Raw genomic sequence first — 14325 nt, 5'->3', positions numbered from 1 at the left:
ATATTAAATATAAATATTAGTTGAAAACAAAAGTTGAAGTAATAAATAAATAAAACTGAAATAAAAAAACTAGACATAATATGGAAAAACGACTAAAATGAAAACTTAAAAATATAAAACTATAAAATATAAAATAGAGTTATATGAAATATAAATAGTTGAAAAATGAAAGTTGAAGTTAAAATTTGTATTAATTTTTAACTGTAAATAAATAAATAATAAATAAAGCCGAAATTAAAAACAAATAAACTAAAAATAACAATAATAATGGGAAAAGCTCATAACGAAATGAAACAAATCAAATAAAAAGGCTTTCCGGCTGGTGTATCCAGACCTGTTGGTGTGCTTCAAATCTGCCATGATTACAGAATTAGCGTGATACAAACTGAGCGCCCACAGGGGACGCTTGAGACCCGAGCCCGTTCGCTGAAGGCAGGGTGACATTAACCCGAGCCGAAGCCTCGACGCGACCGTGGAGGATCAGCTCAGATACAGCAGTCTGACCAGACACACACACACACACACACACACACACCTCAGAGATACAGCAGTCCTGACCAGCAACACACACACACACTCACCTCAGAGATACAGCAGTCCTGACCAGACACACACACACACACACACACAGATACAGCAGTCCTGACCAGCCAAGCCTGAGGAGGACGAGACACACACACACACACACACACACACACACACACACTCACTCGCTCTTCTGTCTCCTCTCACCCCATCTGTCACTCCAGCGCTCTTCATCTGCTCAGGGGCCCGACGTCTCCGTACCTGCCCCCCTGCCGGCTCACACACACACACACACACACACACACACACCTCCGCTCTGACACTCAGCAGGTTCTCTCTGCCTGCAGGCGAACATATGCTGCTCGTCCCTTTAGATTCCGGTGTGTTCAGGAGAGAGGGATTGTTTAATGTTTATTAATCACCTGTCTGTGGAGGAGAGACACACACACACACACACACACAAGTGCAAAAACACTTGTGTACAAAGCAGTGAGGAGACAAGTACACATCCAAAGACAGACGCACAGAAACACAGTGTGCTAAAACCAAGAAATGATTTCATACGAATATCAGACCATATTATTAATGTTTTTATTAGAGCACAGGATACATTAATAGTACAAAAGATGTGGAATAACAGCGGATGCTCATTTGGCGCCGACCGGAAGCTTCTCCATGTCGTGGATCCCGTCTTTGTCGATCAAGCGGACGGTGAAGGAGGGAAGGTTCAGGATGAAGCGCTTGTTGAGCTGTTGGAGAAACACGTGATCAGAACGGTTCAGGAGAGCTTCGAGTAACACACCGAAGCACACGAGGATTCATCAGTTCCTGAGAGGAAACACTGGGGGCTTCAAATAACAGGGCTGGGTATTGACACAAATTTCACAATTCGATTCGATTCCGATTCAATGTTGATTATTTTAGATATCAGGTGCAACACATGGCACATGTTCTCAAGGAAAACTTCTCTTCACTAATGCTGTAACTGTGGGAGTCAGCTGTGGCCTATAGGCTTCATTAGCCCACTGTAATACTGAAGGGAAAAATCAACTGATTTGTGTACAAACACTTAAAATACACTTATTTATTCATATAATAATAAAGATATATGAAATATAAACATGTAAATGGTGGCTGTCATAAAAACCTGCCAGATTTATTAAAAACTGAAGAACATTAAAAATGATAATGAATATGTAATATGGTGCATATATTTAGCAGAATGCTCCTCTCTAGAGTTAATGTTTCTCGCTGACGGACGAGTTTATGGCCACTGGATATGGCTTTTCTGAGGTAAATGTGACGTTACATGACATTGTTTACAAGCTGTTTTACTGACATCTTTCCACGGTTGAAACACTGAGCGACTCCATGTCACATGATACGGACTTCGATAAGTTGTACTCCATCTTTTAACACACTTTCAGAAGCTCTTTCATGTTTATCTTGCGCTGTAACTGGTGTTATTAAGGCGGAAGAGAAGATCATGTGCTTCACTAGAGCTGAGCCAGAGCGATCTCACGCCACAGCGACAACACGCTGTTTATGTTTTTGAATTTCGTAAGAAAATGGACGTAATTTGAAATCTGAGACTTTGTTTCATATCAATAACAACAAAGCACAAAGATTACTGCGATTTATTGGATGGGATGCGCTACAATGTTACATTCATTCATCAACTGAGAACAGGATGACTAATCGATTCTTGGGATTTAAGAATCCATATCGGTTCGTAAAAATGAGAATCGATTAAAATCGAGAAATCTATATTTTTTACCCAGCCCTATAAAATAACACTTTTATTCTGTAACGACGCATTAAAGGTGACGGTAAACACATTTATAATGTTACATTATAGATTTCTACTTCAAATAAACGCTGTTCTTTTGAACTTCTCCTCACAATTATGAAGCAGCAACTGTTTCCAACACTGATAATAAACATAAATGTTTCATAAACATACATTTCTGAAGGATCATGTGACACTGAAGACTGGAGTAATGATGCTGAAAATTCAGCTTTGATCACAGGAATAAATTACACTTCATTATATATTCACATAGAAAACCGCAGATTTACATTTTAATAATATTTTACTATTTTTACTGTAGATTTGATCAAATATTGCACTTACATTTTTTAATAAAAAGTACCGGTAGTGCAAGTTTCTGCAATTTTAATGGGATAAATGTGGAGTGTAATTATGAACGATAATAACCGCAGCAACCATCACTCCTGAAATGACACAATCGTACCTCCTCTAGACACTTCTTGAGCAGATCCACGGCTTCCTCACGGGTCAGATCTGCACCAGAACAACAGAAACACAGGTTTAGACATCACCAACTGACCTGATAATGATGAGTAACCGTGATGATGTGCGTGTGCTCACCGGGTCTGTAGTATCGGTCGAGGATGGAGAGCGTGAGGAAGGCCCCGTACCCGTGAGCAGCGAAGGGAGCTTTAGCAAGAGCCGACAGATAGTCCATATAGTACAGTCCGGGACCGTCGGCCTCGTCGTAGCCGGCCAGCAGCAGGTTCACATGATACGGAGTCTGAGAGACGAGACATCACCGATCAGTTCACATTTACTGTGTTTGTACAGCGCTTTCACAACACACACCGTTCACAGCAGCTTCACAGAGAGTGCATGAGTCCACGAGTCCACATTACAGCGTACAGTGATCTATGGAAGCTTGTTTCCGCCACTGAATAATAAATCAATAATAATTGTGACTTTTTATCTCACAATTCTGACTTTTTTTTCTCACAATTGCAATATATAAAGTCGCAATTCTGAGAAATAAAGTCGCAATTCTGAGATATAAAGTCGCAATTCTGAGAAATAAAGTCGCAATTCTGAGAAATAAAGTCGCAATTCTGAGAAATAAAGTCGCAATTCTGAGAAATAAAGTCGCAATTCTGAGAAATAAAGTTGCAATTCTGAGAAATAAAGTCGCAATTGTGAGATATAAAGTCGCAATTCTGAGAAATAAAGTTGCAATTGTGAGATATAAAGTCGCAATTCTGAGATATAAAGTTGCAATTCTGAGAAATAAAATCGCAATTGTGAGAAATAAAGTCGCAATTGTGAGATATAAAGTCGCAATTGTGAGATATAAAGTTGCAATTCTGAGAAATAAAGTCGCAATTGTGAGATATAAAGTTGCAATTCTGAGATATAAAGTTGCAATTCTGAGAAATAAAGTCGCAATTGTGAGATATAAAGTTGCAATTCTGAGAAATAAAGTCGCAATTGTGAGATATAAAGTCGCAATTCTGAGATATAAAGTTGCAATTCTGAGAAATAAAGTCGCAATTGTGAGATATAAAGTTGCAATTCTGAGAAATAAAATCGCAATTGTGAGAAATAAAGTCGCAATTGTGAGATATAAAGTTGCAATTCTGAGAAATAAAGTCGCAATTGTGAGATATAAAGTTGCAATTCTGAGAAATAAAATCGCAATTCTGAGAAATAAAATCGCAATTGTGAGATATAAAGTCGCAATTGCGAGAAATAGTCGCAATTCTCTAAGAAATAGTCGCAATTGAGATAAAGTCGCAATTCTGAGAAAAAGTCGCAATTGTGAGAAATAAAGTCGCAATTCTGAGAAATAAAGTCGCAATTCTGAGAAATAAAGTCGCAATTCTGAGAAATAAAGTCACAATTGTGAGATATAAAGTCGCAATTGTGAGATATAAAGTTGCAATTCTGAGAAATAAAGTCGCAATTGTGAGATATAAAGTTGCAATTCTGAGAAATAAAATCGCAATTGTGAGATATAAAGTCGCAATTGCGAGAAATAGTCGCAATTCTCTAAGAAATAGTCGCAATTGAGATAAAGTCGCAATTCTGAGAAAAAGTCGCAATTGTGAGAAATAAAGTCGCAATTGTGGAAATGAAGTCGCAATTCTGAGAAATGAAGTCGCAATTCTGAGAAATAAAGTCGCAATTGTGAGATATAAAGTCGTAATTTTGAGATAAAAAGTCACAATTATCTTTTAAAATGTTTTATTCTGTGGCGGAAACAAGCTAACAGTGATCTGATAGAGGAAACTGTCTGAGTTATGTATTTCAGAAATGTACACATACAAATCACAGTTAGCGAAACATTTATTAATTTAAACAATGTAATAATTTAATGCAGAAACAATGAGCTCATTGAAGTCATGAATGCTAGCAAGAACTATTCAAACTGTGTGTGAGCCGGTCATTCCTGACGTGCGGTCCTGCATCGCCCTGAGGGGATATTCTGTGACTGTACATTATTCAGCTTTCAGACGCCACACGCGATAAGAAGCCTCTTTTCCTGATTACGAGCTTTATTTAATGTTAAAAGCGTCTAATGCGAGTCTGTCTATCATTTACAGCCGAACTGAAGACCTGAAAAGAATTGAAAAGAAACAGGAATGTTTAAACTGTGAAGAAACAAAAGTATTTTATGACTGAGATTGTTTGTCACTCAGTCAGTATGTATTTTTAAGTAATAATCAAATTCAGAAATATTACATTTTAACGTGCTTATCCATTTGGCTGTGAGTGCAAGTTTGCAGAGAGACTCCGCCCACACTATCTTCTGATTGGCTGTGATTTTTGATTGATTTGGTTGCGAGTGCAGTTTGCTTGCAGAGACTCCGCCCACACTCTTCTGATTGGCTGTGAATTTGGATTGATTTGGCTGTGAGTGCAGTGCGCTTGCAGAGACTCCGCCCACACTCTCCTCTGATTGGCTGTGATTTTGACTCTCGTCTCATGTCTCGTGTGGACAGTCAAATTGCTTGTTGCTGGAATCTGATTGCATCGCGTCTGGTTAGGACATGATGTAATAATACTGATCTGAGTCTCTTTTATTATGAGGGGGAGAAAAAACAGAAACTAGCACAACTAGAACCAACTTCCTACGGGGAAATACTACAAGAAAAACAAACTGAGCACAGAATCTTGTCGAAAACCCCAAACTTTAACTTCAACAGGGTTATACGGAGGGAGAGGGGAGAGAGAGAGAGAGAGAGAGAGAGAGAGAGAGAGGAGAGGAGGAGAGAGAGAGAGAGAGAGAGAGAGAGATGGAGGAGAGAGAGAGAGAGAGAGAGAGAGAGAGAGAGAGAGAGAGAGAGAGAGAGAGAGAGAGAGAGGAAGGGTGTGAAACAGAGAACGGGGGGTGAGGTGTGTGTGTGTGGGTCTGGGGGGGGGGGAATGGGGTCGCTGGTGTCACCATCAGTGTGACTGTGATCATCTGCACCCCCGCTGCCACGAGCACCTCCTCTCGCTCGCCCCGATGCCCTGGAGCTCTGCCAGCTCTCATTAAAACTTCTGCTAGTCCTGGATCCTGCTCGCGCTCGCTCTCAAACTCTCAAACTACCGTCGCTTCCCCCCGTCTCCCGTCTGAACAGCTCTCGGAGAGAGAGAGCTCAATTCCGGCATTCCAGGGAAGCTGAAGTGTCATTTTTATGATTATTAAACGCATTAACACTAGGGATGAACATTTTGTCCTGTACCGATCACAGATAATTCTTCATATTTGAAAGCCGATAACCGATATAGTGGCCGATAAACCTAAATACAAATTTACTATCATTTTTGAGAGCCTGATTACAAAAACAAAAGTCTGGCCATTAAAAGCCGTGTCCCAAACACACCATTCTAATGTTCTCATTATTATTTTCTGTAGCCGATACGACAGACTTGTGTTGCACTGAACTCTATTTCCCTTTTCAAAGTGATTCCGATCATATTTCAAGCGATTAAACCATCATGTTGAGCAGTCGCATCTGAAGGAAACAACACATTATTCATCAGATTTAATATAATGAAATTAACTGCCCAATTTTCTCATCAGGCTGAGAACGATAACATCACCAATGATCATATATCGTGCGATACCGATATGGTGGTCGATATATCGCTCAGCCCTAATAAAGACTAAGACATTCGTAGCACTTCTCAAACAGTGAGAGTTTGGTCAGCTTCAGGCTCAACTAGCAGAACACTCAAAGTCTGAATGAAGCGGGACTTTTCTTCTCTATTGAGACGTATACGAGTAGGGCCTAAAATGAACACTTGTCAAGCGCCAAATGAGGGATATAATCGCCAGATGGCCGTAACAATTTGATGAATTCTAACAATGCAATATTACGAGAACATGAACGTAAAACTTGAACAACATTCAACATTCAAAGCAAACGCCCAGAAGGTCACGAGTACTAAACTGAGCTCTCCTTCACATTATGTAAAGAAATGCCTCTCTTGTAAACAGTCGGTTGTGTCTTCAGTGAATGTAAACAGGTGAGAGAGTAAACGCACGTACATCAGAATCAGTGTATTAGATCTGTGCATTCACTCTTAAAGTGACAGCAGCCTAATAATCCTGCTGGGGTCTGCGTTTAATGTTAATCACACGACAAAAGACGAAGAAAAAAAAACACTTGACTGAATAACTGTTTAATTTATACAGATTATGCGAATGCTATTTGATTACTTAATTTAAATTTCTGTACCTGAAACTGTTATCAACCTGAAAAACATACTTGAGAAGCACTTTATTTCATTCATATCTTCTACTGTATTTAATTGGGCTATTGCCTGTAATTTGATTATTTGTTCTTGTTTTATTACTGACTTGTGATTTTTCTTTATTAATGTTTTAACTTTATATTAAGAAAAAGAACAAAAGTAGGGTGAGAGTGTTATTATAGTTAACTAAAACAAAAAAAAAAACATAAAAAAAACATTCCTGTTACTTGAAATAAAATATGAAAAATACTAGTTTCCAAAGCAACATTTCTCATTTTCATTTAGTATAACTTGATGTCCTAAAATAATTAAAACTGAACTAAAAATGTATATAAAATATATAGACATAAAAAAAACAAAAAATAAAAAAAAACGCACAACAAAATTACTACAACTTTAACTAAAATAAAAACGAAAAATATAAAAAAATATATTTTTTAAATGCAAAAAAAAAAAAACTCAAGCACCGAGAACTGAAACTAAAACCATAAAAAACATTAACATTAACAAAATATGAAAAATACTAGTTTCCAAAGCAACATTTCAACAAAGCAAAATTTTCTTTTAGTTTAACTGAAATAAAAATGTATATATGAACTATATAGACATTTAAAAAAAAAAGAAAGACGCACAACAAAATTACCAAACCTTAATAAAATAAATAAATAAAACATTTAATTAAAACAAAAACAGAAAATATAAAAATAAAAATTTATACGAAATAATAATAAAGCTTATAATAAATGAATAAAAGGCTAAATAAATTTGTTTTTAAATGCTAAAATTAAACAAAAAAATGTTTACACTCCCACTTTCTTAAAAAAGGCAATCCTGTTTGGCGCAGCACATTAACTCCAGGGTCTTCATTAGTGTTCATCACACAGGTTCTTTATTGGCATCTGTGGTTTTGGAAGCTGTATTTCCAAGAGTGTAAAAGCAAATGTACATCATGGCGTCCAGTGTGAGACTACAGCAGCTCCACCTGGACTCACCTGAGAGGCTCTAATCTGATCTGGGCCGCCCCTGCTCTCTGCGGGCCGCTTGCGTAAGTAAATACCCCCCAGAGAAGCTCACCTGTGCGATACGCTTCGCTCCCCTCCCTGGGTGTACAGGAGCTTGTTGAAAGACCAGATCTGAGTGTAGGATATTCCCCTGAGTGTCCTCCACCCCTGTGCTTAAACTCAACACCTGTCACGTGAGCTACGCTTAAAACACCACGAAATCTCACCTGAGTCCCGGTTAAACAATCTAGCTTAGTAAAGAGACTGATAGCAGTGTGTAATTCAGCGTCCGCTTTCATCTGCTCGTCTGTGCCACTCTCGTCGCCCCGGGACACGCTCTCCTCTTTGGCATCTCGGCCCGATCTGCCGTATTAATTGTTCATCTGTAGCGGAACAGGGGAATGCCTCGCAATATGGCACCAGTAATTATTTGTGCCAGTGTGTTGGGCGGCCAATAATGCTTCATGTGTGCCAATGATAGCAAACTGTTGCTGGAGCGTTCTGAATGAGAGCTTGAGGGGATGCTGGATGGCTAAAGTAAAGCACATAACACAGCCACAGAGAGTGTGTTTGGCTGCACAGTGCCGGTTCAGAAGTGAGCGCCGGAGTTTATCCGAGCATCTGCCGTCTCCGTGAAGATCCGTCTGAGGAGCCGCTCCAGGGAAGCCCCAAAGGCCCAGTTGTTTTTTTAGAAACCTGGTTCACGACACCGCTCTCATTTAAACGTCCCGAAGGGTTTCACCGCGGGCTAAATAATACGCAGGCTTGTACTACTAGCCATAACTGCTTACTTTAACAATCTGGAGCTCTTCGCGTGTCGGTCAAAAATTACCCAAAATTTAATTATGAAATTAATGCACTATATTTTAGACTGATAATGTTTCATTTTTTATATTTTTAAGGGATTTTATGGTACTAAAATGTATTTACGCTGTATTTATAATCCATTTATTCACTTTTTGAGCACAGACCTGAACATGTTACTGTGGTAAATCTAGAACGCTTTAGAGCGACGGACTGAAGTTTGATCTCTTTATAAACACGACACTTGGCAGATTATTGATGACGTGAAGAAAGTTTTTTTTTTTTAAAGTTACAGAATTGTACGTTTATTGTTATGAAAAATAGGCTAAAATACTATTTAAAATTTTTATATGAAATTTATATTTTCAAAAAAAACTTTTTACTCTAAAACTGTGAGAAAATCAAAGCCATAAATCTAAACAAGTTGTGTTTAAAATTTGAAGTTAGGGTTTGGATGAAAATGAGCATTTAGTGAGAGTGTTTTTCAGTGAGTGTGTGTGTGTGTGTGTGTGTGTGTGTGTGTGTGTGTGTGTGTGTGTGTGTGTGTGTGTGTGTGTGTGTGTGTTTCAGTGAGAGTGTGTGTGTGTTTCAGTGAGAGTGTGTGTGTGTTTCAGTGAGAGTGTGTGTGTGTTTCAGTGAGAGTGTGTGTGTGTTTCAGTGAGAGTGTGTGTGTGTTTCAGTGAGAGTGTGTGTGTGTTTCAGTGAGAGTGTGTGTGTGTTTCAGTGAGAGTGTGTGTGTGTTTCAGTGAGAGTGTGTGTGTGTTTCAGTGAGAGTGTGTGTGTGTTTCAGTGAGTGTGTGTGTGTGTTTCAGTGAGAGTGTGTGTGTGTGTTTCAGTGAGTGTGTGTGTGTTTCAGTGTGTGTGTGTGTGTGTTTCAGTGAGTGTGTTCGGCTGCAGTACCAAACGCTTCCACTAGAGGAACTTCGTCTCCATTCATTTCCAATGCGCTCATTTTTGTCCAGAAGTGTGACTATTTTTTCAGGACCATTTAACCTGTTCGAATTATGTCCATGATTGTGTGTGTGTGTGTGTGTGTGTGTGTGTGTGTGTTCACACAGCAAGTGCCGAAACCTTCACCAAGTTTCGTACCATTCGGATGAAGAAGAAAGAAAAAGGCCGAAGAGCGCCCGAGAAGAAAGCCCTGACTGCCGTTCTGAGAGCGTTTAGAGACGAGCAGATTTATGAACTTGTAGCACTTCTCGGCCCCAGAGACGCCCCTCGCCCCCCCTGGACTCGCTCTAATTGTTTTTGTAATCATTTTCTCCACTCTGCTATTGTGACAGGAGGCAGTTACACTCTTCCTAACAAATTAACACACACACTAGCAGACAAAAGAGGCAGGATGGCGACAAGCCCGTTTTTACACAGATGGGTGCACTCTACACACACACACACACACACACACACACACACACACACACACACAATTGGGGGAATGTATCATTTAAGCAGGATCACATTACAAAGGAGGCGCAGGTGTCGACGACCTCTGTGACCTTGATATCACACACACACACACTCACACACACACTCACACATTCAAAACATGTCGGCATCTGTTTCTCAGAACATTTACACCGGTTGAGTTCAGATAATAATCTGTGAACTACAAAAGTCTAAAAGTTTGGGGTCTGTACGATCTTTATAATGTTGTAGTAAGAGTCTCTTCTGCTCATCAAAGCTGCATTTATTTCAGATCATAAATACAGTAAAACACTGAAATATTATTCTACTGTAAATCATCTGTTCTCTATGTGAATATACAGTAAAGTGTAATTTATTCCTGTGATCAAAGGTGAGTTTTCAGCATCATTACTCCAGTCTTCAGTGTCACATGACCCTTCACACATCACTCTAATATGAGGATCTGATGCTTCATATTTATCGGTGCTCAATTACTAATAATGATTCTTATATAGAAACATAACATTTTCAGGATTCTTTGATGAATAGAAAGTTCAAAATAAAAGTTTTATTTAATGCATCCTTGCTGAATAAAATAATTGATTTAAATTATTAAATTTAAATAAATAAAAATAAATTAATAATAATAATAATAATAATAATAATAATAAAATAAAATAAACATTTTATGTACCCCAAACTTTGGATGGTATTGTTTCCACAAAAATCTGAAGTAGCAACTGTTTCCAACACTGATAATAATCATAAATGTATCTTGAGCATCAGATCCTCATATTAGAGTGATGTGTGAAGGATCATGTGACACTGAGTGATGATGATGCTGAACATTCAGTACGTTTTATTGTTTTATTTATTTTTTACACTGAACTGATCAAAAGTGACAGTAAAGACATTCATAATGTTGCAAAAGATTCTATTTCAAATAAATGCTGTTCTTTTCAACTTTCTATGAAAGAGTCCTGAATTTTTTTTTATATATAAAAACATTTTCAACATATTATACAGCAAGTAAAAATGTTTCTTGAGCAGCAAATCAGCATATTAGAAGATCATTAAAATATTTTTAAAAAGCTGTGACAAAACAATCAGCTTTTCCATGACAGGAATACATTACTTTTTTTTTTAAATATTATTTTCCAATCTGCCTTTTTAACGTCTTCATGATCAGATAAATGCATCGGCGTGAGCAGCACATCTCCCGGCGTACACTAGTGTGTGTGTAGGGCACATAACCACCCGTTTCAGAAGAGCTCTTCCTTTCTTTCCAGAAACTGCACATATAATAATTGTTTTCCAACAGGTTTCTTCTGTTAGCACGGCACACGTCAGCTTTAAAAACTCCACGTCTGCGATGTTTGTTCATTTAACAAGCGACTCGAGCTTTGATCCACTCTAGATGAATCCCGCTTTGGGAATCGCTGGTCTACATTATGTGCGATACATCTACTGATAAATGAATGTTAAATATGAAAGCGTACGCACCCGACTCCGCAGATAGTCCGCCAGGTTTTTCCTCGTGAAGTTTGCAGCCGCTGCCGGGCTGAGCTCGTATCCTGAGGGAAGAGGGAGATCGATCAGGATCAACACGGAAAACAGAAGAGATCTGATACAAGTACATACAATGTACAGTAAAATATGCATAATAAGCATTTCTTTCTGGATTAAAGACTGAATTCATTTTATTTGTACCAGAAATTCATGTCAATAATGTTGTTGTTTTTAGATTATTGACATGAATTTCTGGTAGAAATAAAGTTAATTTCAGTCTGTAGTCTGATGCTCTATACAGGTATAGAAATATTAATGTTCACCATTTCTCATTTTGTAGAGCTGGACATTTTTCTGGATGTATTCTGCGAACTGTACGGTGTCTCCGGCTTCCCCCACACACAGGAGCAGGATCTTCTCGCTCAGCTTGAACATCTTGTCATAATCTGGTGATCAAACACAACAGCGCACATTAACATCATGTGTGACGCACGTCACCGGATCTGGAGGATCTGTGCAGGATGTGTTTCGCTCTTCAAGGCTCTTCAAGGTCTCGGACACGTAAAGTCTCCTGTATCCACACGATCGTAACCCTGCTGCTATAGGACGAGCCCAAACAGCCTTTAGTTCACAACACAGAGAGATTTGCTGTTTGCTAACGTCTGTCAGAAGCAGGAGAGATTAGAGGCAGGGAAGGGCTGTTCTTCAGGGCATTTTATTGTACAATAAGATCTGTTTTTTCCAAAAGAATAGACTGTACATTTTCACTGTATACATCTGCCATAAAGTCATAATTCTCATAAGATGTATGATTTATGTAAGATTTTTTTTTTTTTTTATCAAGTAAGGTTTTTATAGACAAAAAACAGTGACACTAATTTGACTTCTGGGATTCAGAGAATAAAAGAGTCAGAATAATGAGATGATAAACTGAGATTACCTTTTTTATTCTATGGCAGAAACACACACACACACACACACACACACACACACACTCACTCATTCACACGCGCGCTCTCTCTCACACACACACACACACACACACACACACACACACACACTCACTCATTCACACGCGCTCTCTCTCACACACACACACACACACACACACACTCACTCATTCACACGCTCTCTCTCTCTCACACACACACACACACACACACACACACACACACACACACACACACATTCAAACACACACACACACACACTCATTCAAACGCTCTCTCTCACACACACACATTCAAACACACACACACACACACACACTCTCACACGCTCTCTCTCACACACACTCACACACATTCACACACATTCAAACACACACACACACACACACACACACACACTCACTCACTCACTCGCACGCTCTCTCTCACACACACTCACACACACACAAAACATTCAAACACTCACTTATACACAGTGTGTATTTATACTGTACTTGTGTACTTATACACACACACATATATATATATATAATGGCGCTCTTACTTTCACTTTCACATGTGAATCGCGAACTCATCCTCCACGGACACTCGAGCACATTCACACGCATTAACTGACTGTTGCTCCCGTTAAAGGTTATAAGTGTAGTCTAGCCCGAGTCTAATACGCTGAGAGCCCTGTATCTGAATATATGAATATGTAAATCAGTTCATCGCACAAACTGAGTTAGCACAGAGAAGCTAGCACGGCTAAAACTTCTTAGCAGTCGCCACACACTCAGAAGCGGTGAAAACATTCAGATGAAAGTAGAACAGAAATGAATAAACAGTGAAATGAGGTGAATTATTGTGGCCTGCAACATTTCTGTTAGTTAAAATAAAGTGTTCTCTTGCTGTCTGGCCGGTTAGTGTGCTGCTAACATGCTAATCTGCATCAAACTCACCGTGTTTCATCTGGATTATACTGCTGGCGGCAACATTATCTGCAGCAACCAGAACAAAGTCCGGCCCCTGAATCCCGATCAAGTATTCCATAGTGTAGACTGAGTTAATTAAACACACTCTGTTCAGTAAGTGGACTCGCAGTGCAGCTCTGTCAGATATTACACAGCAAAAGCTGATGGAGTTCCTCAGCGGCGCACAGTTCAGACGTCATCAGAGCGTTCGCGCTCTCCTGTCACGTGACCTGCTTCATGGCCTGACAGACTGAAGGACTCTGGAGCATAGTTGTATTATGTTACGACAATGATGATAATTGTTGTTAATGTTGTTTTTGTTGTTATTTTTCTTTTCTTCATGCATTTAATAAAATTAAAAATTAAAAAATAGAGCAAGATGGGGAAAAAAAACATTACTGCATGATTGACAAATACATCTCATTATAAACGTATACATTTATTAGTTTGTTTATGTATGTGTAATCCGAAATGCATGGACATTTGAAATGCAATTCAAATGCATAAATCTTTAAGTCCCCCTGTAGTCCCTAAACTCATCTTTGATCACCAAGATGACATATTTAAACGTTTTTCCTTGGAAAAAACAGTCTGTATGCCTTCATATCTGGACTGTAACTCGACACCCTTGCCTCGTTTAGTTTACAAGGTTCTATGAATATGCAAAT

The 14325-nt window shown here is 38.8% G+C and overlaps 1 protein-coding gene across 1 annotated transcript; it reads right to left on the bottom strand.

Moving 5' to 3' along the window:
• Window positions 1–1100: 1100 nt before the first annotated feature.
• On the bottom strand, window positions 1101–13901 carry psmb2 (proteasome 20S subunit beta 2). The gene is made up of 6 exons (XM_084424110.1): window positions 13646–13901; window positions 12078–12200; window positions 11749–11819; window positions 2918–3080; window positions 2781–2830; window positions 1101–1274 (listed from the first exon to the last, which is right to left on the bottom strand). Exons 1-6 carry the CDS (start codon window positions 13734–13736, stop codon window positions 1173–1175), a joined length of 600 nt encoding a protein of 199 aa, XP_084280236.1. The 5' UTR covers window positions 13737–13901; the 3' UTR covers window positions 1101–1172.
• Window positions 13902–14325: the final 424 nt, after the last annotated feature.

This window comes from Rutilus rutilus (assembly GCF_951802725.1).
Source record: "Rutilus rutilus genome assembly, chromosome: 11".
NCBI classification, from domain to species: Eukaryota; Metazoa; Chordata; class Actinopteri; order Cypriniformes; family Leuciscidae; genus Rutilus; species Rutilus rutilus.
The sequence above is the reverse complement of the archived record's forward strand: the minus strand, read 5'-3'. Positions and strand labels throughout refer to the sequence as shown.